Raw genomic sequence first — 27,366 nt, forward strand, 5'->3', positions numbered from 1 at the left:
GTCGGTGAATGGCTGGCCACACAAAAGCAAGAGGGTCTAAGCTCGCAGAGTGAATAAAAGCCTCCCTCTCCCCATCTGCACTGCAGGAGAAAGTGCCACTGTGGAGCTGGGCTGGCGTCAGTGGAGGTTGATAACGGATAAGAAAGCAGTGCTGCTCTGATCGTCTTTCAGTCTGAGCCACTCACCTTTCACGCCATGGCCCCACCGTCAGCTCTCTCCGCTGCTCTCTCAGAGGGAACGTAGACACACACACACACTGGAGACACACACTCTCCAGCAGCACACCTGACCACACACAACTCCACTGGGCACGATCCTCATGCAGAAAGCCCAAACAGACACTCAGGAGCATTACCCACCTTTGTTGTTATCCACCTGTGTTTATTTTGCTGTGACTCCACAGTATCTCCTGCTTTGATCGGATCCCTCAGTAATTAGGGGGGATGTTGTGTGGCTCTGCTGCTTTATGATTGGGTGTCACAGGGGGTGTGTGACTGAGCAGCAGAGGGAGCCAGGATGGCCAGGCCTCTGTTAAAGATCCAGCGCTACTTCCGACGGAAACCTGTGCGCTTCTTCTCCTTCATCCTCCTCTATCTGACGGCCGGCAGCCTGGTGTTCCTGCACTCAGGCTTCGTAGGCGACAGCTCCACGGGAACCAATGGGGGCAGAGACCCACTGGTGGCATCAGAGATAAGGAGCAGGGTGGTCTCCTCAGACAGCCGGGGACTGGGGCTCATGGGGAGGGTGTTCAAGGAGACCCGAAGGCCCATCCGGAGGTATGCCCCCCCCTGGTTGAAAGGGGCTGGGCAGGACAATCATGACTGGGGGGGTAGGGGGGGAGACTACACCAGCAGCTGGAGCCGGGCTCTCAAGGGACGCAATGCCAAAGACATGGAAGACGGACGGGGTGAGTTACCAGTACACATTGCCCGTGGTAAATGTAATTGTAGTATGAACATGTTACTGATATCAGTGGTATTTTCTTTGAACAAAGTGACTTTTTAAGTTAAACTAAGACACAATCAGGCACAAACATTCACCTATATTTATCTTTGCTGTAGATTTGTTCATAGACATTAGTGTCTACCACAGAGTGGCAGAATCCACAGCCGATATGGGTCCACCTCTATCAACAAAGTCCCAGTGTATTATGGAATAGGAGCAGCAGTTTGATGAAATAATAGTCTATTATTAGAACGGGGTTGTCCCTCATGTAAACACGTTTTTTACAGTTTACTATACTGTTAAAGATGTCCACAAGTTCCACTGTGATGCAAGTGTACAGTGTACAGACATTCTGGGTATACTGTAGACACGTTCATTCTTAAAGTGCGGGAAGTTAATGTGAGAATGATTATGCAGGAGGCCTCAGCGGTTTGAATGGCTGGAGCATTTAAATTACTAGATATTTAAGTAGTAATTGGCCCTTCACGCCCAGTATTTCTAAACATATCTGATCGAATTTCACCAATCGGATTGGATTAAATCTTAGAATTGGATATTTCAAAACTGAAAAATGAGATTCTGATCATTCAGATATGGATTCGGATTTGGTAATCCAATCTGACCTTTAACCAAGATTAAATGTTGTTTTTGTGTATTTCAAATCTCAAAGGTAGATCAGGATAGTTTTGATGCAGAAAATCAGGATCATCTTGATCGGACTGGAAGGATGGATTTAGAAGGTGAAGGGCACTATAACCAAGACATTGTACAGTAACTAAGGTGGGGATGTTGGGAAAAAATAATATACACCATAAATAGTGGTTACTGTGAGTTATCCAGTGAGACGTTGAATTTTGTCAACATGTTATATTATTAGCTATGCAGATAAGTGAATACATTTACTTACAAGTGACATACAAGCAGTCTTTTTTTGTCTTCTACCTTTCTTCATGTAGTTCACCCATGTCTTTATTGCTAAACAGAATGCTGTAACATTAGCTTGCCCACTAGATGTCAAGATAGAGGCCTATTCAAAGCACAAAAAATCTAGATCAGAATATCTAGATCAGAATGATCCTATCCGATAATTTTCTGAAATACTGGCTCAAAATCACACAGATCAATCTGATTCTGCATAGCAAAAAAGGGGATCATAGAATCTGGATAATTCTGATCTAGATAAAAAGTTTTGAAATACTGGGCCCTGGTGATGCCTCTCAAGAAGAATGTGTAGAGCCGAAGTGAACAGACTAGCTCTTGGCAGCATATCAAACCATAAAACCTCTTGAAATTGCTTATTTTAAGATTTGATCCACCCTCACGCATTAGGCCAATACATGGTGTTTGAAGATCTGCTATTTCTAACAGATGGTTACTGAACATACTGTAGATCTCCAATCTTGGGTGAAATTATGCACCGCGCACTTGTGTGGGCCATATGCAACATGTCAATGGCAATTAACCTTTCGCTAGAAGAGCTGGCACTACTGTGAAGTGATAGAGACTAATTTAGTCTGGGACTCCACATGGCTCCTGGATGCAGCTGGTACCAGGCTGGCAGTGCCAGTCAGGAGAGCAAAGCAGAGAAATCGAGGGTCCTGATTCCTCCACATGTTGCTATGTTATCCTCCTCATTCACATTCACCAATCTTTGTGATATACAGTAAGCCTTGCAATAAAGGGATAGCAGTAATCTACTATAAGCCTTAACAATAGAGTAGCCGGTATATAATGTATTACAAGCAGCTCTACATTAAAGTGTATTATTTATTGTTTCTATTGACATGGTCTTAGGCTTTTCCTTTTCTTTCCATGATAATTGAAAGAAAAAGAAACATGCATCAGATGAAGTCCCCTCAGTCTCTCTATCTGTCTCTCTGTCTGTCTCTTTGTCTGTCTCTCTGTCAGTCTCTCTGTCTGTCTCTCTGTCTGTCTCTCTGTCTGTCTCTCTGTCAGTCTCTCTGTCTGTCTCTCTGTCTGTCTCTCTGTCTGTCTCTCTGTCTGTCTCTTTGTCAGTCTCTCTGTCAGTCTATCTGTCTGTCTCTCTGTCTGTCTCTCTGTCAGTCTCTCTGTCTGTCTCTCTGTCTGTCTCTCTGTCTGTCTCTCTGTCAGTCTCTCTGTCTGGTTGTTTCCTTGTTTTATCTCTGCCCTTCTCTTCCTCTCCCTCGTCTTTCTCTCTCTGAAGTGGTAACCCCCACAGGACCACAACAGAGTGTGCTGAAAGAGTAATTAGTGCTTTCAAAGCAGTGCTGCTCCCCTTCATCCACGACTACTCTGTCCCTCAACGCACTGCCGCCCCCCTCATCAGACTCCAGGCCCCTGTCATGTTATCTTAAACAGCTCTCCCCAACACACACACACACACACACACACACACACACACATTCCTTATCTGAATGGAACATGGAGGGAATGATGTCACCAGCAGTCCCATGTAGTTGTTAAGAATTCAGGAAGTGGATTGTTATTCCATAGAGGGAAGGCACCTTAACACACAGAGATAATCCAACAAGAAAAAATAAGGTTTTAAATGATCCAATAATGAACTTCTCTCACTGAAACTATACTGGTAATGTACAGGAGCAGACCAGACTGTAGGATGGTTATATTATCCAGCTACAGTATGCATGGTTTAATGCATTTCAACCTCACTTGGTCTTCTCTGGGCAGTTGTGTATACTGTAGTTAAGAAAAATATACATACAAATATACTTAATTCATGATTTAACTTATTTTGTCTTTATGATAATCTGTTGACAACCCTCTTAAGACTAGAGTGACAGCAGCAGTGTCTCTGACATGCTGGCGATTTATTTAGGAAATTGAGAATAGATCCAGTTGCCATTGTAGACTGTTAGGTGTGGATGTTCTGTATGACAGGCTTAGCCAAGGTCCCTGAGTGCATCTCCTATGCAGGTAGCTGAGTGGTTGCCGTACACCCCTGCCAGGCTGCCTCACATCTGTGCCAGGGCTCCATACATCATAAGTGCCTTTCATAGAATTAACGTTAGTATCTAGGCCTACTGTTAATCTGCCCAATAATGGTGCTTACATCACAACCTACAGTTCTCAGGGACCAACCCTGCTGCTTCTCTAAATTGCTTCTGATTTGATTATTTCATTCCATAAACTCAGCACCACTAAAATGGAAGGTCAGCTCGGTTGCAATGCAGTTCAGTTTTAAACCAGTGCTTCCCTTTGTCATAAAGCAGATTACTGAGCAGCTCTGCCTTAGTCTGGGAGGAAGATTACTGCTCAGGTCCTACAGGACACCACATGCTGCTGAGCTGCCTTTTAGACTATTACAATTACTGTAATGTGGTGGGTTAGTATGTGCACCCCCCATTTGGCTATTAACAGTGGTACTACTAACTAGTAATGGAGTGGTCAGAGATTACAGAGGCAGATGGTGAGGGGTTTGTATCTGTATATCCAGCATGCAACCACACAGGAAGGGCATGATTATATAGAGCAGGAAGGAAGGGTGGAAGGATCACTGTGTCCGTTTGCAGAGGAGCAGCACCTCTCTCTACCCCCCATGCACTTTGAATATGTCAGGGAGGAAGCAAGCTGGCTGCCATTACACTAGCAGACCACTAGAAGGGGTTGTGTATCTTTATGAATAAATAAAGATGCTACTCTGGTGTTGATTCCCTGGGCAGGCATGTCGTTCAATACTGCCACACTGTAAGATTCATGGTTATGTTAAGTTAAATTACAACAAGTGTTACAGCCATTTCCAGTTGTTGATTATAAACAATTATTTACCTTGAAAGTATTGAAAGATAATTGCCTTTGTACTATACAGTAGGGACATGTTTTAGTCACATAAACTAAACTACTGAATAGTTTTTAAACACCTGTTTTATCTTAGTGTGTTACCCAAAGCTGTATAATAGCCTCTTCCTTGTCCCCCCTTATATGCATTGTTGTAAACTAGCACTGTGTTTAATGACACACTGCATATGCCCACATATCTGATTTGTTGTGTGAAATGTTTTTTTTGTCTTTCACAGCAAAGTACATTGGCTGCTACATTGATGACACACAGAAAAGAGCACTCCGGGGAGTGTCCTTTTTTGACTACAAGAAAATGACTGTCTTCCGTTGTCAGGATAACTGTGCTGAGAGGTATTGTTCTTGGTATACAAATTCACAAACATGCTGATTCAGTACACACAATGTTTACTCTGCTCTCTGCTGTTTGGCTATGAAATGAAACAGGATACAAGGATCAAATTGCTTATGTGAACAAGGATTTGGCACACTAAAAGCAATATTTGTGTAATAATGAAGGGAGATATTTAATTTCCTGACGTACAGATAGGGTCTGTGAACCTCCTGTTTGTCCTGTTTGAGGTTAGTAAATACAAGACATGTCTTCTCTATTTTTAACTTCTCCTTTCCCTTCTTAATGTAATTTCCCTCTCTCGTTTTGCTTGCTTCTGTCCTCATCTCTCCTCTGTTCCTCACATCATCTCTTTTTCTCAACTCTCTCTCTCCCTGTGGAACATCACAGTCGGCTCAGCCCAATGCATTCTATTACGCCCACCACTGACTCAGAGAGGAGAGGAGAGGAGAGGAGAGGAGAGGAGAGGAGAGGGGAGGAGAGGAGAGGAGAGGAGAGGAGAGGAGAGGGGAGGAGAGAAGAGGAGAGGATGTTTAAATCCTCCTCTTCTCTCTCTGTACACCCACTCTCCCCCCAGAGCAGAGAGCACGATGCAGATAAATACAGACGTATGAATGAGGGAGAACAGCACACTGTCGTAGAGGGCTGGGCTTGACTGACAGCCTGGGGGATTTCTCCTGGGTGGGTGGGGGATGTGCTGGCCATCTAATTGCATCCTAAAGGCCTCTGAGGAGTCAAACAGGCATCCCTCACATGCCTGCTGCTGCTCGCCCCTGTGAGTGTACAGGTCTAGTGTGATAGATAGAGACTTCCAGTATACTGTGCATTGATTCATAATTAGCAGCGTCTTGCACATTTATTTTCTTTTAAGAAAAAGACATCTCAGCTGACGATGAGTCATCCACGAGAGCTGTTGTAATGGCTGCATGCATGCACACATGATCACATTCAAGCACACTTCCCTCTGGTCAGAGGTTGCAGACTGCAGTTGATAAGACCAGATGCTGACAGGTTTTCATGTCCCCCCCCCCCCCCCCCCACCTCCCTCCGCACCCCTCTCTGAAAGACTGCCTTGAACAGAATGGAAAGCCAGAGGGGCTTGCTGATTTAGGACAATTTCATGAAAAAACATAGGTTATAGCAAACAATTATGTATATTTTTTGTTCAAGGGTCAAAAGGTGCTGGAGCCTGCCAGGCATTAATGAGAATGTACTAAAGATATTAACCCCCATTTTACCTTGGTTTAGAGGCTATCTGTATGCAGGCTTGGAGTTTGGGGCAGAGTGCTACTGCGGCCACAAGATTCAGGCGCCCAACGCTTCAGAGAGTGAATGCAACATGGAGTGCAAGGGAGAGAAAGGCAACCTGTGTGGAGGGGCCAACCGGCTGTCTATCTTCAGACTGGAGCTGAGCCAGGAGTCAGCACGCCGCTGTGAGTCTCACCCCTACCACCACACTCCTCATACGGGCATCACTGAGGGAGCATGCTGCTCCACACACACTGACAACCAGAAGGGTACTAACACAACCAGCCAAGCAGTGACAACACAGCTCTCTTCACTGTGAACATGATTGTCTCCTATGTCATACCTCAGACTACTACTATGCAAAGCATCAAAGGTTAGATACAAAAGAGGTGCTTGAAAGGTCTCGACACAATTCCTGACCCACTACATTTATTGAAGCATATCAATGTGACTGTATATTGTAATATGGTAATAATCTTCTGTGTTTTGATGGTGAATAGTTTCATTCTGGAGTGAGGCCAGGGTCGGGAGCAGCCCAGGTCAATTGTGTTTACTTTTCCCCCAGAGAGCTGTGCTGGGCTGTGCTACCTAGCTCAGTGAGGCGTGTTGTTCATTCTAACACTGCTGGCCTTGTGTGAGAGCAGCCCTGGCAGTGAGGTGAACAGGAAGGAAAAAGGCTCTGATTGATAATAGTTGAGAGGAGTGGACCTCACAATCCCCAGCTCCCAGAGAGGGGGGCCTACAGTACAGTATGTATGGCTCGGCTGTGGTCTGTTTGTCCTAGCAACCCTCTGAAGGGACATTTTAGGAGTTTTGTCTGAGAGGAAATCTAGAAGGCATAGGAAGAGGGAGGGAACACCAGCTCTCCTCTCCCCTTTTCTCCCCAGGCTGACCAATCCTCAAACTATTGTTAGCTAGTACAGTATATCTGATGCTCTACAAAGGCCCTCTGCATAGTTCTACACTCCCAGAGGATTTCAATATGATCCAATGTATTCTGCCTTTCTTATTTCTCCTTTTCTGCCCACAATCCTCTGGATTGCTGCTCTTAGAAATGTGTGTGTGTGTGTGTGTGTGTGTGTGTGTGTGTGTGTGTATGTGGGTGTGTGTGTGTGTGTGTGTGTGTGGGTGTGGGTGTGTGTGTGTGTGTGTGTGTGTGTGTGTGTGGGTGTGTGTGTGTGTGTGTGTGTGTGTGTGTGTGTGTGTGTGTGTGTGTGTGTCTGTGTGTGTGTGTCTGTGCGTTTGAAGTTGTAACCCCTGACCTCAATATCTGTTGTGTGACAACCCTGCTGTGTACATCAGAAGAGGAAGCAGGATGTGGCTGAGAGCAAAATGTTGTGGCTTGAGTAGAATTTTTTTTAAACAATAAGCCTGCAACAAAGATCATGGGGGGCAACAAATCCTGTGCGCAACAAATCCTGTTTGTGATAAGCTAACCTTAAATATAGTGCGTTGATCTTTGTTGCAGGCTTATTTTGCTCTCAGTCTTTTTCGACCGTGTTTCCAATGAGCACCCTTTTGATACCGTTTATTGCTATTTTTATAGAAGCAAAGCGGCACTCTTTATCCTCTCTTCTCTACAGTAAACAGGATTTGTTGCCCTGTGTTGTTCGCTGTGGACTGTAATCATCACATGATCATGTCTGCTAAACAGTGTAGCCTCTCACAGCAGTGCGGATGCTACAATCCTAAGGATAGTACTGGACATAAGGCCCCATTTGCTCAGTAAACCTACCGTACAGTAACTTTCTCACCCTTTCTTTTCCCCTTCTCTACTCACCTCTCTGTGTTACTGAAGCAGAAAGATAATGGTGATCTTACACCAACATGCAAGGATTTCATTAAACTGAATATTGAATCAACAATATATCACCTTGGTTCTCAAGGCCTTGGAGGTGATTTTTTATTTGTGTGACACACTAGACAAGGGAGCTGCACTGAAGCATTTCATTACCAAAGAAGTAAGGGCTGCCTAATATGAGAGACAGCAGAAGTAGAGACAGCAAGACTGCTGGGAGAGCAGAGCACTAGGGCAGGAGACAGGATGTTGTTGTGTTTATTCCCTCACACACCATGACCAGCTTCTCCAGTTGACTGAGCACCTGTCATGGGAATTGATACTGTATCTGTGGGGCCCAGCCCGCTCTAGACTCCAGTAAGGTTTGTTCCCTTCTCTTGGTGCACAATGTCCTAAGACTGCAGCACTTCCTAGTTGTTGTTCTGTAGCTGTGGCAGCCAACAGGGAGGGCCTGGGGATAAAGGGTGTTGGGAGTGGGAGCCCCTGGCTTGTAGCGATGGTGCAGGCTCAGGCCACCACAGGGTCAGGCCTCGCGCCCTGTGGAAGATTCCCAGCAGGGCCGCTGAGGGAGGGGTCAGTCGGTAAGGGTCAAACTGAATAATGTTATTATGAAACATGAGAATGGGTTTGTGATATGTTCTATTTCATGTGTTTTCCCTTCATTCAGATGGGAGTGCCATATTCAAGGGGTGCTTCCGCAGACCTGACAACGTCACGCTTGCACTTCCAATCAGAGCAGTATTCCAGAACATGTCAGTGGACAAGTGTGTGGACATGTGCACAGAGAAGGTGAGGTTTGTTTGTTTGAATGTGAGTTTACTATATGTGTGTGTGTGTGTGTGTGTGTGTGTGTGTGTGTGTGTGTGTGTGTGTGTGTGTGTGTGTGAGAGAGAGAGGAGAGAGAGATAGATTTTTGTCACCCTAATGACCCTTTCCTCTGTCCTCCCTTGTCCTACAGGAGTTCTCCCTGGCAGTCCTGGCTGGACAGCGATGTCACTGTGGCTTCCCCACTTCTCATTTCTCCCTCCATGAGCTGGAGGATGAGGACATGTGCCTGCACCGATGCCATGGGGAGGAGTTTGAGAGCTGCGGGAATGATGAGTTCTTCGTTGTGTACCAGACACAGGTTCAAGGTAAGTGTTGGTGGTTTACTGTACCTCATCAGTCTTGGTTGCAGTAAATGGATGCATCAGTTATCATTGTCATTATCATTTATATGAGTGGGTGGATTGTCATAGGTATGTATTGGTACATTGTTAGAGTAATTGTGGATGTTTACAGAAAGAGAAAACCAAACTATAACCCCCACCCTTTTTTCATACCACTCCTGCTGCTGTGTTTTTACACCTCAGAGCAGAGGCTGCCCTGGTGCTGCTCAGCGCTGCCCTGGTGCTGCTCAGCGCTGCCCTGGTGCTGCTCAGCGTACCTCTGAGCATAGGTGTAAAAACACAGCAGCAGGGGTGGTGTGAAAAAAGGGTGGGGATTATAGTCTGCCCCAAAAACAACATACGTACCAAACTGGTCAAGGCCAGTCATGTTGTAAAGGGAAATAAGTAAAGGCAAAAGTAAAAGCAACACATATTCCCAGCTGTAGTTGAGAAAGAACCGTTATATGAACTATGTTCAGTATTTACTTCCCTTCATTCTGACTCACTGCCTATCGCACATGTGACCTATTGGGCCATGATGAAGGCATGTACATCACCAGCGGTTCTTGTCCACATTTACGTAAGCTGTCTCACTTCCTTATCCGCTTCCAGAGTTACAACATGAACAACAACAATCACAGGGTCAACTCACTCACAATAGGTCCTGCAGAGACACTGAATAGCTCAGGGCCCTTCACCTTACATCTCATTATGTTGTTGCTGAATAGGCATCCGTATCAGGGCTGACTAATGCTTTCGTTCTACTTCAAATGTACTCAGGCTGTATAGGTTAAGAGAGTCATTATGTTTTACTGTACAGCACATTTTCAACACTGGCTGCATTTCAAAGGAGTTTTGCATGACCAGTCTCCTCGGTTTGAGCAACTGTCTGTTCAAGGATGCACTGTCCTGAGAAGCCTTCTCTATAGCCCAGTACTGCCAGACTTTTGAGAGGACCTTGGAGTTTCTCAATATACAGTTATAGTGTTAATATAGCACTTTTTGGAGGGAACACACAATAATGCTGTGAATTTCAATTCATCATGGAGATGGATTTTCATTAGAGTGGTCTTTCATTAGATCAATGCACCATATGACTTACAGGTTTATAACCTGTTGTCCTGTATGAATGTTTGTTCCCTTAGATAATCGCTGCATGGACCGGCGTTTTCTGCCCACTCGGTCGAAACAGTTGATGGCCCTGGCCAGCTTCCCTGGGGCTGGGAACACCTGGGCCCGCCACCTCATAGAGCTGGCAACTGGCTTCTACACAGGCAGCTACTACTTTGATGGCTCCCTCTACAATAAAGGTAAGCCTGGCCTGTAGATGGTACAGTAAAATACATGTACATGACATGATACAGTAAATAAACTAATTTAAACCTGTCATACTTAGTCATACCCTGTCATGTCATAGTGAAATACACCATTATGCATTACCTTGTTTTGTGGTGATTGATCTCTTTAAAGGCTTTAAAGGGGAGCGAGACCACTGGCGGAGTGGTAGGACCGTCTGTATCAAAACACATGAGAGCGGCAAGAAGGAGATTGAGGCCTTTGACGCCAGCATAATCATGATCCGCAACCCTTACAAGGCCCTCATGGCTGAGTTCAACCGCAAGTATGGTGGCCATATTGGATTTGCCTCCCAGGCCCACTGGAGAGGGAAAGGTGAGATTGTAGTTAATAATGAATGGACAGATTTTTACATTGTTCAGTCTCGTTTACTCAAATAATACTGCTGTCGTTCATACTCTCTGGGAATGTCAAGCTATTTGTAAAGGTGGTCCCTCCTTCATGGTCTTGTGGGTTCCCCACAAAAATGTGACAGCAATTATGGTCGGCAACACAGCTGAACTACAACAGCTTTGAACGTACTTATAATAGTTGTGTCCATTCCACGTTGCAGCAGCTCTATCCTTATTATAGTTTTACTCGATTGCATAAACCTTTTGTATGAAACTGAAGTTCACATGCCCACAGCAACATACTCTATATGAGCACAATAGTAACATTTTCAGCAAAACAGTTTTCTGTTTTGCATACCCAATATGCAACTGTTAATCACCTTTTTGCAAAACAATTAACACAATTCTTTACATAAGACACAACATTATATATTGAGTAAGTGTTGACAAAAAAACTTAATTATCTCCTTACAGCATATAGATATATCTCCAATTATAGTGAATCTCTACTCCTTACATGTAAACTCTCTTTGCTCAACAGTTCAACTGACAGATCAGTAATGTATTTTGTTGTTGTTACTATCTGCTTATTTCTGAATATTTTGGATGATTATGATATACATTCACCAAGCACTTTCTTTGGAACACCTGTACACCTTCTCATTTAGGAGGTGGTGTAATGGTGTGGGGAATGTTTTCTTGGCACATTTTGGGCCCATTAATACCAATCAATCATCGCTTGGATGCCACAGCCTATTTGAGTATTGTTGCTGACCATGTGCATCCCTTCATGGCCACAATTTACCCATCTTCTGATGGCTACTTCCAGCATGATAATGCACCATGTCACAAAGCAAAAGTCGTCTCAAACTGGTTTCATGAACATGACAATGACTTCAGTGTTCTTCAGTGGCCTTCCCAGTCACCGGATCTGAATCCAATAGAACACCTTTGGGATGTGGTAGAACGGGAGATTCACAGCTTGAAAGTGCACCTGAAAAATCTGCAGGAATTGCGTGATGCAATCATGTCATCATGGACCAGAATCTCAAAGGAATGTTTCCAACATCTTGTAGAATCAATGCCACAAATAATTGGACTGTTTTGAGGGCAAAGAAAGGCCCTACCCAGTATTAGTATCGTGTTCCTAATAAAGTGTTCGGTGAGTCTATATTTATAGTAAGCATTAATATTCTGTAACAGAAGCAGAACCTTTGTTTTCAAATGAAAGTTGACCAACCTGCACAATGCTATTGATGGTTATAGTTACTATTCAGTGTGTCATTAAGAAATTAATGGTGGAATGAATTTTTCATTAGATGACAAATGATAGTGTTTTGATGCACTGATTTGCTTTTGTGACGTAGTATTGAATGTATGTACGTATATGTATCGTTGTTGTGCATTTAGCTAAAAAAACGTGTTAACTGTTTAGGGGAACGTATTCACTGTTTTCAAAAGTTTAATACTGTTTCAAGAAATGTGCTCAAGCTATCAAGGAATAACTCTAATCAATGCAGCCTTTTCACAGAGGCTTTCAGTATCTGAATGATGGAACGAGATTTCTTACTAAGCATGAGTCAGTGAGGAGCTCTGTGCTCTGCAGTGACGCTGAGAGGGAGCTGGAAATGAGAAGTGAAAGAGGACATTACCCATGAGGAAGTGTGACTGTCATGCTGGTTTATATGTGGTTTGAGGTGGTGGAGGATCTTTGATGGCTCTAGGCTAAAAGTTATTCTTTGTCACAGTGGCACACTACTGTAGTTGACAACAGCAGCTTCAAATTTGTCTGAAGATTTTTTGGAGAGGAAATACTATTATTACCTGTTAGTGCAGCATGTATTTGCTTTATAAGCTTATGCCCACTGCATATGGATAATATTTTTTTTCAAAATGAATGGTCTTGATTTTATTTATTTTACCATTGATTGACTTGTAAGATTACTTTTCTTAGTTTCAGCTCGAACTTCAAACATTTTTGTTCTGTCTATTTTGCCACCACCACCCCACACATTTTCTAGTCTAGAGTGTCTCAGTAGCCATGGCAACCAGCCATGTCTTATCTTCCATCTCCACTGACTTTGTCTGTAGTTAAATTGATTTTTCTGTGAGACGGATGAAGGCGTGCCGACTCCAGCACTCCTCTCAGCATGTGGAAACATCAGCACATTTGGCCTGCCGTCTCCCATGATTGTTTCTCTTTATTTATTTGGTGTAGAGATGATGTGACCAAGTCAGAGAGAGAAAGGCTTTTTGACAGCTGCCAGTTCTGATCTGGGGAGTTTCTGAGTCAGTATGACATTGTATAAGAGGGCCCAGCTGCGTAATATCAGCGGACTCACGTCTGTCTATGGGGACTTTGGGGCACAAATGTTGTTAGAGTTACAGATGCCTTTCAACATGGCCATAAAATCCACTTAAAAACACAACAAAACAACTTATTTTGGCTGGAGAGTTTGAATATTACCCATTCCTAAACATTGCATGTGTCGTATTCAGAAGTTTAGTCTGTTCTGTTGTTAGGTGAAACATGTGGCTGGAGGAATTTTAGACAATTCCTAAACTACCATTTGTCCCGATTGCTTAAACACATTTCTTAAAACAGTATTGAACCTTTCAAATCCCCTAAAAGGTTAACAGGTTGACCAAAGCCTTACGTCACCGATGACCTATTTCATTTGTGATTACAGACTAATTGTTATTCTCCTGTAAGGAAATAATTACATTTTGTTTGTCAACACTTGCTCAATACATGTTTCTGTCTCATGTAGAGAGTTGCGTTAACTGTTTTGCAAAAAGGTGCTTAACATTTGCATTTTGTGTGAAAGCAATGAAAAATTACTAACTGTTGTGCTCATGTACTGTATGTTATTGCTGTATGCATGTGAAATTCAGTTTAAAAAAAAACGATCTGGCTTCCTGATTGGTTGTTGATTTCTGAGAAGAGAGGAGTGTGGTTGAATGTTAAATATATAGTAGAAGTTATTTGAAGATAGCGTGAGTGTAAAGATAGACATTCAGTCTTGTGCTGTGCCACAAATGCAAAAAGAAGTGTCACCTGCTATGCAGTGTTGTTCAGTATGTGTCCCCAGCTCCCCTGTGACTCTGCTGGTAAATCCTGAGCCTCTCAGACTGCAGGTCTGTCTGCTAAAGGTCTAAAACTTGTTGTTTCCGAGTCATTAATTTAATCCCCTCAATGAGGATGCCGTGTCTCTAGGAAGGCTTTATGTGCTGTGATTACACGAGGTGAATTGCACCAGACCTCATAAATGAAATAACATCAGTGTTTTGACGATTCTTCTATAGGGAAAGGGGGAATGCTAACTTAACATAACTTTTTTTAAACTTTATTTGTCCCCCTCGCACATCCCTTTTTTAATTGCCAGCAAGAAGAGGCGCCTTCACTGCAATACTACCCGGACGTTCCCTGGGGAGGTGCATAGCTGCGGAGATTACCTGTTTCTCTGAAATTGTATTCCTTTCTGCTCTTTGCTGTTGGTGCAGTCAAATAGTGCCCCATTGAATGTATTGTCCATTCCTTTCCTATCAATATAGTGTGCACTGGATTTAGGATCATAATGCCTGAATGTCTTCCCTTAATTATTATGCTGTAGGCTTTGTGGCCTGGCCTCCCTGTGCAATTTGATTCAAAACAAAACCGTGTTTGTTCCTTGTATTGTTTTTCAGAGTGGCCTGAGTTTGTGAAGAACTATGCTCCTTGGTGGGCCTCGCACACGCTGGACTGGCTGCGGTTTGGGAGGAGCGTCCACGTAGTCCACTTTGAGGAGCTGAAGAGGGACCTATTCTCCCATCTCAAAGCCATGGTCCTCTTTCTGGGCCCGGAGGTGTCAGAGGACCGCCTGCTCTGTGTGGAGGGACAAAAGGATGGAAACTTCAAGCGCTCTGGCCTGCGCAAGCTGGAGTACGACCCCTATACACCTGAGATGCGCGCTAGCATCGACGAGCTCATCAAGACGGTAGACACTGCCCTGAAGAGGAGGAACATGTCTGGGGTGCCCACGGAGTACCGGCCGAGATGATATGACCTCCTCTCCCTCTTTCTCTTTCTCTCTTTACTCCTTCATCTTTGTTGTTTTTCCCATGGCCTGCACCACAGTTTCACATGGGATTACATGTGACAATCATTTTGCCTATAATTCACACAGTTTTTGTCCTCAAAAAGTCACATAAACTGAAGATCTACGTATGTTTGCGTGACAATGCTATTTATGACACTTCTCTCTTCCCCTCCATCTCTCTTTTTGTCCCCTTCTCACATCCCTTTTCTTTATTTGTTTGACAAGACACACATTTGAAACTTACAGTCAAGGACAACAACAGCATACTGTATATTGTTTTAGGAAGGACACGTAATTGGCTGATAAACATGCATTTGGCCCAGTGCTAGGAGAGGTGGTCAGATATGGACTCCGCTCGGACTACCAATGAGTAATGCTACTTCCCCTCTATGCACATGTACTCGTTGTGCACAAGCCTTAACATGAAGAAGGTACAGTTGCTGTGACCTAATTTGGAAGCACATCTAAGTACATTATGGCTGGGTTACTGTCAGCCACCCAAAAAAATCCTATTCATCTGAAAGGGATGAAGAGGCATTGTAGGAAAAGCTAATTGAGTCTATTTATATGCATAATTGTACATTTACTGTAGGAATAGGATCTGCTGCTAACACTGATGAAGATAACATACAGTAGTACTCTTGGATACATTAAATCGTTTGAAATGGTCACTTAGAACCTTTTCAATGATTGGTCATTTACATTTTTTTTTAATTTAGCTTGAGAGATGAAAATGCAATATGTATACCTCCAGTTGCAAAATACTGTAAGTTTGAGAGCTACTGGACTTGAAATGGATGGTCAAAACCATATAATCAGACTTTCTAAATTCATGAAGAGCTTTCCATCAACCCCTTCAGACCCATGACGATGGACATAATCGCTCTTTTCATATGCCTCAACTGTAACCCAGTAATCTACTGTATGAGTAGAGGTGATACAGCACTGCTACAGCACCTCTCTGAAGAAGTTGCCTCACCCAACACAGCACTGTATCAGTGTACTACTAAGACATTACACAATCAATCTCTACATAGTTAGATTGTTCTGTTACTGACTATAGCCCTCAAACACTGAACAAACCCCCCACAGGGTGTTTTGACCATAATGTTCTGGTCAACACAGAGTTAATCCATTCAGATTATCACACACAGTGCTATAACTTCCATTTCTGCCAAATGACTCTGCAGATCTAGTTGCTTTGCTCATAAAGGTGGTTTTACTGTAAGCAAAATGACATTGCAGTTGGACTTTGGTTTTGTGTTTTAATGAAGGGAAAATACATTTGAGTGATATCAAATATTATCGTCAATATTGATATATAAATATTTTGGTTATTTGATATAAAACTGGCTGCATTATGCATCCCTGGCGATGTACTAATACACTGGTGTCGAAAACATATACCAAGGAAGTTGTTATGCAATTATTGCAATGCACAGATAGGACGCTTGAGAACTCCAAATCTCTCATTGCATCTTTCAAACATATTTGAAACTCAAGATCACAAATATTGTCTGTGCAAAATGCAGGTGCTTTTTCTATACTGTACAGTATTAACACAGATATAGGCTGAACTATTTTCACCATTTTATTTGGCTACTACTGTAAATGACAGCCAAAGGCAACCAAATAAAGACTGATCATGTTTTTGTTTCTCTGGTAGCTTACTGATATTGAAGCAGGTTACTGTATTATGATCCAAAAGACTGGCATACTCACCAATGGTTGTACAGAATTTACATTTCTAAATTATTGTTATCAAACAAACACATATTTAATCTGCTGTAGATCTAAAGTTTGTCTGAATATACAGTAAGCTGTCTTATAGAGGCATGTTAGGTCAATGACAAAGAGTTCTCAAGCGTGCCCACAGTACAATACATCAGATGATAACTTGTTACATTTCATGACAATATATGGGAAGCAGACAAATATTTGCCTGCATTTATTGACTCAAAAGTCTTGAAATCTCTTCTTTTAATTTTGTGTGATTGTATCATAATGAAAAAGGAACATATATTAATGTAAGGTTAATTAGTTGAATATTTTTGTTTATGATTCAACAAGTGTTTCACTGTGGACTGTAAGCTTATAACCCCAAAGGCGAAAAGGTATTCCCTTCATTTTATAGAATGAGATTAGAGGTTTCTTCCACTAGACCTCCCAATACATTTTTCCCAGATAGCATATTTTTGTTGACAGTTGCTACTGTAATACAGAAAGTGACACACCCCATTGTCCATTGTTGATTTCATTGCTATTGCAATACGTTATACATAGTCCCAGCCATACAGGTACTGTTCCTCTTATTCATGCAACAAGAGCATAAAATCTTACAATAATCCGTCAGTGTGAAATATTCTGGTCAGATATTGTACGACCACCACTTTGTCTCAAGTCATGTGCAATGTGCACCTGTCTCTGAAACATGTAGGCTGAGAGCAATGAGACGATTGATGACTTCTAATATATATATATATATATATATATATATATATATATATATATATATATATATATATATAGAGAGAGAGAGAGAGAGAGAGAGAGAGAGAGAGAGAGAGAGAGAGATATGCATATATTTTTATAGTGCGTGCAACAACATTAAAAAGATCTTTATAATGCAAGAAGTAAATGGGAGAGATCTTGTCTATTTTTTGACACAGGCTTTAACTTGGTGTGTCTCTTGCTTTCATTGACAGGCTGGCACTATCTGAAAAGGGGTGTCACATTTGAATGTATTTTGTATGGAATGAATGTAATGTGATTATACCCAATAAATATGTAAATTCAATGGCCATACTGTAAAGGACCCTAATTTCAAATACACATGCAATCTTACGGTAAAAGTATAAATTCAACTGGGACGTAGAACAAATTCTTCCCCTTTATTGCCCAGTATTTTCATCATATTAAATGTTTCTTGATAATCTATGCAAAGACAAGGTATGGACGCAACACACAGTATATGTCATGTTTTAAATTACTGATTTTATTGTTTGGCATTAACTAGATTTTTTATATTCCAAAACATTTCTTATTGTATTCATCAGCTTTCAGATAACCCCAAAACAAGAAAGAAAATGTTGTCAAACAAGGGAAAGACAAAGGCTATCTTTATCAAAAAAACATATAAATCTACAGTATGATAGAAGGACCAAGCAAGCATTGTGGCAATTGTTGTGTTGTACACTCACAGAACACTTTATTAGGAACACCTGTACACCTTCTCATGGTAGAGGCAGTGTAATGGTGTGGGGAATGTTTTCTTGGCACACTTTGGGCTTGTTAATATCAATCAATCATCGTTTGAATGCCACAGCCTATTTGAGTATTGTTGCTGGCCATGTGCATCCCTTCATGGCCATAATTTACCCATCTTCTGATGGCTACTTCCAGCATGATAATGCACTATGTCACAAAGCAAAAGTCGTCTCAAACTGGTTTCATAAACATGACAATGAGTTATGAGATAGAACACCTTTGGGATGTGATAGAATGGGAGATTCACAGCTTGAAAGTGCACCTGAAAAATCTGAAAAATCATCATAGACCAGAATCTCAAAGGAACGTTTCCAACAACTTCTGGAACCAATGCCACGAAGAATTGAAGCTGTTTTGAGAGCAAAGGGAGGCCCTACCCAGTATTAGTATAGTGTTCTTAATAAAGTGCGTGTATGTGAGTGTATGTTTGCATGTGTCACTGTCATATTATTTCCTCTGAAGACTAGCTATATTTTTCCAGTGCGAAAGAAAACAGTATTTAATCCTATTGTACACATTTGACTATTATGAAGTAAGTTCCCACAACCTCCATTGATATTGTTTAATCAGTATTCCTTGCCCTATCCTCCAATACGTTTCTCAGCTCCTCCATTGAATATGTGATTGTACTTGACCTTTCAGTGCCACGGTAGATGAGCTGACAAATAAGTGTTGGCGCCGTGTGCAGTGTACATTTCATGGTACAAATGTGATTACACAAAAACCTGTCAACCACAAGATTGGTTATGTATGGCATGAAATACAAATACTGTTGACTTTATGTCAGGGCATAGTTTTGTTGCTCATACCATATTACAGTACATGAGTGGTAATGAAAATGGCATTGAATAACAATAGCATTACTCATATTTGGGTTCAGAGTCAGAGCCCATTATGTTACATTTGTCTCAAGAATTGCTGCAGTTTTATATATAGTACCTGATCATTGGGGTCATTTGTATTTAATTGAGTGGGTGTTACAGAAAAGTTACTTAAAATGTGTGATTTTAACCTTTTACCTCAAATACTTTCTCATACATGATACTGTACAGTATGCAGGTTTAACAGGAATACATTGTATTGGAAATATTGAGATATTCATGAGGGTGAATATTAAATGATCCCTCTCATTATTTGCTGGAAAGCAATCAGACATTTGTAGAATCTTTTGAATCAGCCTGAGAAAAGGAAGTCCCTTTACTTCTCTCCTCCTCAAAAGCATTTTCAATCTTAAAGAGAAGAGAGCTCCAGCATTTCTGCTTGAAGTCTTTGCCCATGAATACATAGAGAAATGGGTTCAGACAGCTGTTTGCACAAGCAAGAGCCACAGAAACTTGCAGCGCAACACGAGAAGAGAAATAGAACGTTTCCTGGAGAATGAAGACATGGTAGGGCAGCCAGCTGATGAGGAAAGTAGCAATTAGGGCAGTCATGACTTTGAAGGGCTTGGAGGACCTGCTCATCCTTTTGTTCCATAGTCTCCAGATGATAACAGAGTAACAGAGGATGATGATGAGAAACGGTAACACAAAGCCGCTGACAAAACGACTCACAGCAACAGTTGCGTGGCTGTTAGAGGGTGCATTGTTAATGCATATTGTTATGTTATCTTCTGTATCCACTTGACGAAACACTAAAGAGGGAATGCTCATTGCAACAGCGATGACCCAGGAAAACAACACTACTACATGCGCCCTCCTAAGGGTGCGATGGTTCTGGGCCCAAACTGGAAATATAACCACCATACAGCGGTCAATACTGATGACAACCAGGAGGAAGATGCTGCTGAACATGTTGAGGAACATCACAAAAGAGGTGAACTTGCACATGAAGAGCCCAAAGAACCATTCATTAGTTACCATTTGTGTGATATTGAAGGGGATACAGGCACAGAATATGAAGTCAGAGATGGCCAGATTGATGTACCAGGTGGTGTTGACTGTCTTCTTCATCTTGAGGCCGGCGATCCAGATGACCAGCCCATTTCCACTGACCCCCAGCAGGAAGATAACCACATAGACCACCACGAGGGTGATACATAATGTGTCCTTGACACATATGTTGTGGATTTCAGGCTCTTCAGATGGCATACTGTTGTTATAGCTGTAATTGCTATAATCATCAAAATCCTCCATTGTGACTTGCTTAGCGGTTATTTGGCTTGCATTCCCTGTGAAAAAAAAGTATAATTACTTTATATAGTATAAAGTAATCATAGTCATCAGTTGTTGCTCTGTTTGAATATAATGTCATGGTGCCTTTTTTCTGTCCAAATAAAAGAAAATCAGATCAAGGAGCATTAAATAACAGTGGGCCATTTGCAACGTCACTACCATGTTCGCAGATATTGCCATAACTTCCTGGGGCTACAAGTTTCAGTAACGGTCAGTGTATAGTGTAAACAACTGCCCTGGTAATGATTTATCCCACTTTTATCCCAAGGGCCCTTTCTCAATCAATTCTCCTGGATCAAATCCTCCACTAGCTTCCTACTTAAAATGCATTGGAGGAGAAGATAGGTTCCTCTCCTTCGATATTCTCCTACAATACTTTTTGAGAAGGAAGTGAGTGAAGGACGGAGGAGAGAATGTGGGGAATTGAGTTTCTAACATTTAAGAAAGGGCCATTCTGACTGCATGGCTTGAAAATATGGCAGTGACAACGTAGAACGTCCTATACATACTCTATTAATTCTCTATAAAATAACCAACACATAACACAACCATCAATCATGTTTTCAAGCCATGCTGTCACTCCAACTCAAACTTGACCCAAACCATAAGCATTGCTGCACAGGTGCATCCAATTAAAGCTGAATTAAAGCCAAATTAAACCAAAGCAAATTGACGTTGCAATAAGGTTTGAACTTAAATGATCCAGAACATACTGCAGTGGTAATAAACCAAGGAAGTTATGGCCAAATGCCGACGTTGCAAGTGTCCCACCATGTTCATTAAGGGTTAGGGCTTTGAAATAATCTTCAATGGAATTTTTTTGCATGTTGTTTTGCAACTCCTTTTAACTGTAAGTAACTCAGCAACATCTTGTAATTCCATGCATGTTTGAGTTTTTTCTTTGGATTCATTCAATTCTCAAATGTAGAATGATGGTTGGATACAGCAGTTTGGATCTGATAGCAACTTTGAATGAGTTACTTTGAACAGTTTGTTACATAAACAAAGACAGTACATTATGTATTGATATTACATTTCCCAAAACATTGCATTTCATCAGAACAGAACACTCACCATATATGACAAAGACGATCTGATGCAGGTAAAGAAATGCAATTTGTAGAAGGTTGCAGTGCTCTTTCTACTGTATTCTGAAATTCATTTCCTTTGAGGTGCAGCTTCCATTTCTTTGGTTGGTATACTATGTATATTTATATACTGTATGACCACAATCGTGTCAGAAAGAATACGGTTCAACACTCTAATTTAATAAACAGATTTTTTATTAGTTTGAAAATAGAGTAATAATGGCACAATATCTATACAAGTTCATAATCAGTTTGTTCATTGGAGAAAAACATACAGTAAGCAGGTGAACTGCTGTGCAAAAATTTACATAATACTCCTAAACAAAGAACAATACTGTTTTTACAAATACAATTCCACGGTAACAGAATGACCCTGAGAGTAAATTTTTCACTTTCAAATGTATGCCAAACAAACACCCTTGATAGCAACGTTTAACAAACTATACAACTCTATTCACAGGGACTACTTCTAACTATTCTAACTGAACAGTTTTATTTAAAATCACATTTACTTTAAGAATTATGCAGCTTCAAAGTTTGGTTACGGAATGACACTCGTTTCCCCAAATTAAGATTCAAATATGTTTGCAGAAATAGTGCGGTGTTAGCCATCATATGATGCCTTAAGTTTGAAAATATCTCTTTTGGCTGTTGAGCTGCAGTAAGTGAGGTGGATTTACATTCGATAACAGAATGACGGTAACAGAATGACTAAATGGATCCTCCACAGAAATGCATAATTTCTGGATTTGAATGTCATTCTGTACATAATGATGTAGCAAAAATAGAGGAACAAAGGTAGAAGTATACAATTGACACTCTCATTAAGGTAATAGTGTATTATTTTATCAACTTATATATAACATTAAAAGAGAAATTGATAAAAACTCACAAAACATAAGAAACATAAATCTGCCTTTAAAACTCTTCATTTAATGTGTGGTTTGCAATGTATTTTTCTTCATGATACCAAAAGAAAATAGCGTCCACTTTTGGCAGCAGAACCCTCTGTGAAAAGGGTTCTATATAGAACCCAAAACAGTTCCCTAAAGGGTTCTCCCTCAGGGACAGCCAAAGAACCCTTTTAGATTCTGTACAACCTGTACAATAACTGAGTGTAGCCAATTTAATTTCAGTAATTCCGTTACCAATTTGATTTGGTCTTTCTGTTAGATATCAGTAAAAACAACACACAAGTATTTGGAATGTGTAACTATACTTCTTACTTTTGTTAAGTATCTTTATCCTCGCTTATGTGGGTTTTTGGTAACAGATTTACCTGGAGACTGGGCAATGATTCTTAATCTTACAGAAGCCAAACTGTTTCCTAAAAACGAAAGTGTTGATATTAGTTGTCCAGGATCTATACTTGAACATTAATGAGGTTTGATGTTTTTCTAAACACCTTTAAAGACTTTTTATGTTAGATGTTTTCTTAGACACTTTTCCATATGTTTGACCAGAATTCAAAGCCTTTGCTTATCCCTATTTTTATGATGGAAATATAGACATTTGATATGCTCTGATGAATTTCACATTTTGATCCTCATGGCTCCTTTTACACGGAACTGCCCATACATATGACCCTTTTACACTTTAGACCTTCAAGTCTGAAGTCATGTTTGGATAGGGCAGGAGAATATTCTGTATTGTATATCTTTATAACAATACAGATGTCTACATACTGTAATGCATATTGTAGTTGGATTTCAACATTTTATATTGTTATATTTTACATTATCAAACCACATCTAACATTGCTGGCTGAAACAGGCCAGAGAAAATAGCTCTGATGTTCTAGGCAACCACTGTATCTCACCTGCATGATCCAATGGAGACTGTGTCACCTGGATTTGTCCAAAAGGAGTGTTAATTTCTGTATTTGTTAATTGATTGACAAACAGTATCATGACAATTGTTTAAACTTTAAAGTGTCATGATATGGATTTTTGTTAATAGATGATATACTGTTCATTATACTGCATGTGTGGAGGCCCTCCGCTCCATGGAGCTGGACCTGGAGAGGTAGCGGCTGGTGGTGCGACCCTCATCTCCCATGGCATTCTCCATTTTAGAAAGCACAGAGCTCTTGAATTTCCGTTTGAAGTCATTGCCCATGAAAACATACAGAATTGGGTTGAGAAAACTGTTTGCTGTGGCCACGGTTGTACCTACCATCAGTCCAGTTTTTAGAAGCGTCATCTTGGAGTTTGCAAGGCTCAGCTCCAGCAGAACAAAGACATGGTAGGGCAGCCAGCAGACAAAGAATGAGACTATGAGGGCAGTCATGACTTTGAAGGGCTTGGAGGACCTGCTCATCCTGTTGCTCCATAGTCTCAGGATGATAACAGAGTAGCAAATGATGATGATGAGGAACGGGAACACAAACCCACCGATGAACCGGCTCACGGCAATGCTCTTGTGGCTGTGTTGGTTGTGTGTGTACTTATTGAAACAAATAGTCTTTCCTAAATGAGTTGTAATGTCCCGGAATACCATAGAGGGTATGCTGAGGGCAATAGAGGCTACCCAGGCTAGGATGACTACAGCAGAGGCTTTCCTCAGGGTGCGATGGTTCTGAGCCCACACTGGAAACATGACCGACATACAGCGATCAATACTGATGACAACCAGGAGAAAGATGCTGCTGAACATGTTGAGGAACATCACAAAAGAGGTGAACTTGCACATGAAGAGCCCAAAGAACCAATCATTAGTTACCATTTGTGTAATATTGAAGGGGATACAGGCACAGAATATGAAGTCAGAGATGGCCAGACTGACGTACCAGGTGGTGTTGACTGTCTTCTTCATCTTGAGGCCGGCGATCCAGATGACCAGCCCATTTCCGCTGACCCCAAGCAGGAAGATAAGCACGTTGACCACCAATAGGGTGATACATAATGTCTCCTTGAAACATGTGTTGTGGATTTTGAAAACAGGCTCTTCAGATGGCGTACTGTTGTTATAGCTGTAATTGCTATAATCATAATCAAAATTGTCATAAATAATATCATAATCCTCCATTGTGACTTGCTTAGCAGTTATTTGACTTGCAATCCCTGTGAAAATGAAATATTTTTGTTAGGACCAGCGTCATTTCCTACCAATCCTGAAGTTTCCTATCACAAAGTCAGTCTATTACCCACAGGAAATAGTGGATGCAGAGATTTACCCCAAATGTGTACATTCTACAAAGGTACATTACTGTATATATGACAAACAAATCACCTGGCACATTACAAAAGAAAAATAAGGCAATAACCTACTGTACCTTATACTTGACACTGTCCAGTGATGTTTGTTAACACAGCTTTGTCTGTCACTTGTGATATACCAACGGAACACTGCCTTCCACTTTTGAGCAACACCCCAGCACTCACTGACTGTGCAGTTTCCCAACATGTCCATCCCTTTGACTACTTTCACTACTGTATTTGACCTGATGGCTGGACTCTCCCTGACATCTCCCTTGTGCTTTTCACACTGCATGCAGGTTAATAGAGCTTTTAGCCTAGGGCTAAGCAGCTGTTCACACTTGCTCATTCTAAAGTGGGCTAGCACTGACTTTAGCCTTGGGCTAGCTGGCCATGCTCTGGAGCACTGACTTTTCTGGGTTATCCCCAGAAATCATGCAAAACATGGTGCCAAAATAGCCGTGTGTGAATTGAGGGTAAGCTAGCCCTGGGCCGGTCATAACCCTGGGCTAAGGATAGCCCTAGGATAATAAACTGCAATGTGAAAAGCAAACAAACAAATCAACTTGCACCTTGCAAAGGAAACATAAGACAATACCCTACTGTACCCATGACACTGTCCAGTTTGTTAACACAGCTTTGTCTGTCACTTGGGATAGGTCTAGTATAGTCAAAAAAAAAATTCAACAATATATTTATTGTTTTTTTCATTGAATATACAAAACAAACAACATTAAATGTCCTCCCACCCCGATAACATACCATTCTCAGTCAAAATAGATAAATAAAATAAATAATAGAATAAAGTAAAGATAAAGAGGTTGAAAATAAAATTATATACATATGCACATATATACTTACACTCACACGTGTGTACATGTTACGTATATACCTGTGTACATATAAGAAGAGACTTCGATTTAAAAATGGTTGAATAAACAAAGGAAAGACCAAATGAGTAACTAAATCAATAGAGAAAATAAAAATAAAATAAATAAAGTCATTATCATTCTATTTCTCCTTCTGCCAAGTTATTATTTACAACCAGGTTACATTAGCTGGAATACAAATCCACAAAGTCAGACAAGGTACAGGCACAATTTTCCAATCACAGTCATCTTACAACCTTGCATCCTTTATAAAATGTAAGAAAGGCGTCCACATGTTATAAAAATCCTCAACTTTATCTCTTACTATGTAAGTGAGTTTTTCCAATGCCAAACTGTTAGACATTTCCTTAATCCATTGACTAGAATTAGGTCCTATAGTATCTTTCCATTTCAGTGCTATTACCCGTTTTGCCTGTAACAAGTAGAAGTTAATAAGTTTCCGTTTCTTCATAGATGCTGTGAAATCATTAGGGTATATATGTAGTAAACATATTTTGGCATCAACAGGCATAACACTTTCTGTTAGTTTAGAAACCAGTTCCAGAACCTCTTTCCAGAAAGTTTGGAGTTTTCGACAGCTCCACATGCAATGAAACAAAGTTCCTATTTCTTCATTACATTTAAAGCAATTGTCAGGAATATTGGGATTGAAATGATGCAGTTTAACTGGTGTAATATAAGTCCTGAGCAGCCACTTATAATGTAGCAGTTTGCATCCTGTATTAATGGTTTGGGTTTGGGCCCAAAAACATGTTTTCTCCCAGTCCTCTACAGAGATGCCTGACTGAAGATCATTTTTCCAAGCTGATAGATGAGCATGGGAGTTTTCCTTCGAACCTGTTAGTAATATATTATAAAACATAGACAACTGGCCTCTACCATGTAAACGTTTTACTGTTAGCTGTTCGATGGTGGACAGAGGAGGTATCAAAGTGGTTTTAGTTTGGGAGTAAATAAAGCTCCTGATTTGTAAATACTTAAAAAAAGTGTTTTCTTGGAAGGTTATACTTATCTATTAGCTGTTGAAATGACATTAGAGTACCCTCACTATACAGGTCTGCAATTTTGCCTAGTCCTTTATCCATCCAGTGTTTGAAATAGTATAGTCAATTTAACTGCAACTTAAGAACCTAGTTTCAAATGGCGGGTTAGATGAAACAGTACACCGTTTGGAAATAGGGTTAGGGTTAGGGTTAGGGTTAGGTTTTTGTGGCAAAATAAATTGGTTGCACATTACAGGAGATTCACTAATATGTTTCTGGTGAAAATATTCCCTCTGTCATTTGCTTACCTTTATTATCACCTTCAAAATGCATGAAATAGGATTAGAATATTCTAGGAAAAGTGCAGCTTCCCAGGAACATTTGATAGTTATAAAATGTTTTCTCCAGGCAGCTAACGTAAACATAACAAACGTAAGAGTCCCGCCTACATTCCATTGAAAGACTTGTTTGCCAAAACAAAATGATTCGCAAAAGCAAATCAGTGCATCAAAACAGTATCCGTTGTCGTCTAATGAAAAGTTAAATTGTTACTACAACTAAACTTTGAGGGCATAAGAGCACATCACTTGTAATGGTAAATTACATTTTAACAGGGTTACAAGGTTGACCAGACAAACAAGAAAAGAGCACACACAGCACATCCGACATTCTTTTGGTAGGTGCTACAGTGCACATTCACTTTCAGCTTTTACTGTACTACGGTGTGTGGAG

At 41.0% G+C, this 27,366-nt stretch overlaps 3 protein-coding genes across 3 annotated transcripts; 1 reads left to right on the forward strand and 2 right to left on the reverse strand.

Annotated features, from left to right (window-relative positions):
- Window positions 1–516: 516 nt before the first annotated feature.
- wscd2 (WSC domain containing 2) lies at window positions 517–17,498 on the forward strand (the record flags this gene model as incomplete). The annotated part of the gene is made up of 8 exons (XM_083672694.1): window positions 517–907; window positions 4,962–5,076; window positions 6,323–6,507; window positions 8,788–8,909; window positions 9,079–9,253; window positions 10,414–10,578; window positions 10,739–10,939; window positions 14,644–17,498. 8 exons carry the CDS (start codon window positions 517–519, stop codon window positions 14,994–14,996), a joined length of 1,707 nt encoding a protein of 568 aa, XP_083528820.1. The 3' UTR covers window positions 14,997–17,498.
- Window positions 17,499–19,450: 1,952 nt separating this feature from the next.
- LOC310807031 (chemerin-like receptor 1) lies at window positions 19,451–20,437 on the reverse strand (the record flags this gene model as incomplete). Its single annotated transcript, XM_083673309.1, has 1 exon — window positions 19,451–20,437. One exon carries the CDS (start codon window positions 20,435–20,437, stop codon window positions 19,451–19,453), a length of 987 nt encoding a protein of 328 aa, XP_083529435.1.
- Window positions 20,438–22,632: 2,195 nt separating this feature from the next.
- Window positions 22,633–24,883, reverse strand: LOC310807666 (chemerin-like receptor 1). The gene is made up of 2 exons (XM_083674228.1): window positions 24,839–24,883; window positions 22,633–24,626 (listed from the first exon to the last, which is right to left on the reverse strand). The coding sequence occupies exon 2, from the start codon at window positions 24,589–24,591 to the stop codon at window positions 23,539–23,541; it is 1,053 nt and encodes a 350-aa protein (XP_083530354.1). The 5' UTR covers window positions 24,592–24,626; window positions 24,839–24,883; the 3' UTR covers window positions 22,633–23,538.
- Window positions 24,884–27,366: the final 2,483 nt, after the last annotated feature.

The sequence above is a fragment of the Argentina silus genome (assembly GCF_951799395.1).
Source record: "Argentina silus genome assembly, chromosome: 7".
NCBI lineage: Eukaryota > Metazoa > Chordata > Actinopteri > Argentiniformes > Argentinidae > Argentina > Argentina silus.

What these genes read in the sequence shown, in the direction of transcription:
- LOC310807666 (XM_083674228.1), bottom strand. Translation starts at nt 24,591, where the DNA reads ATGGAGGATTATGATATTATTTATGACAATTTTGATTATGATTATAGC.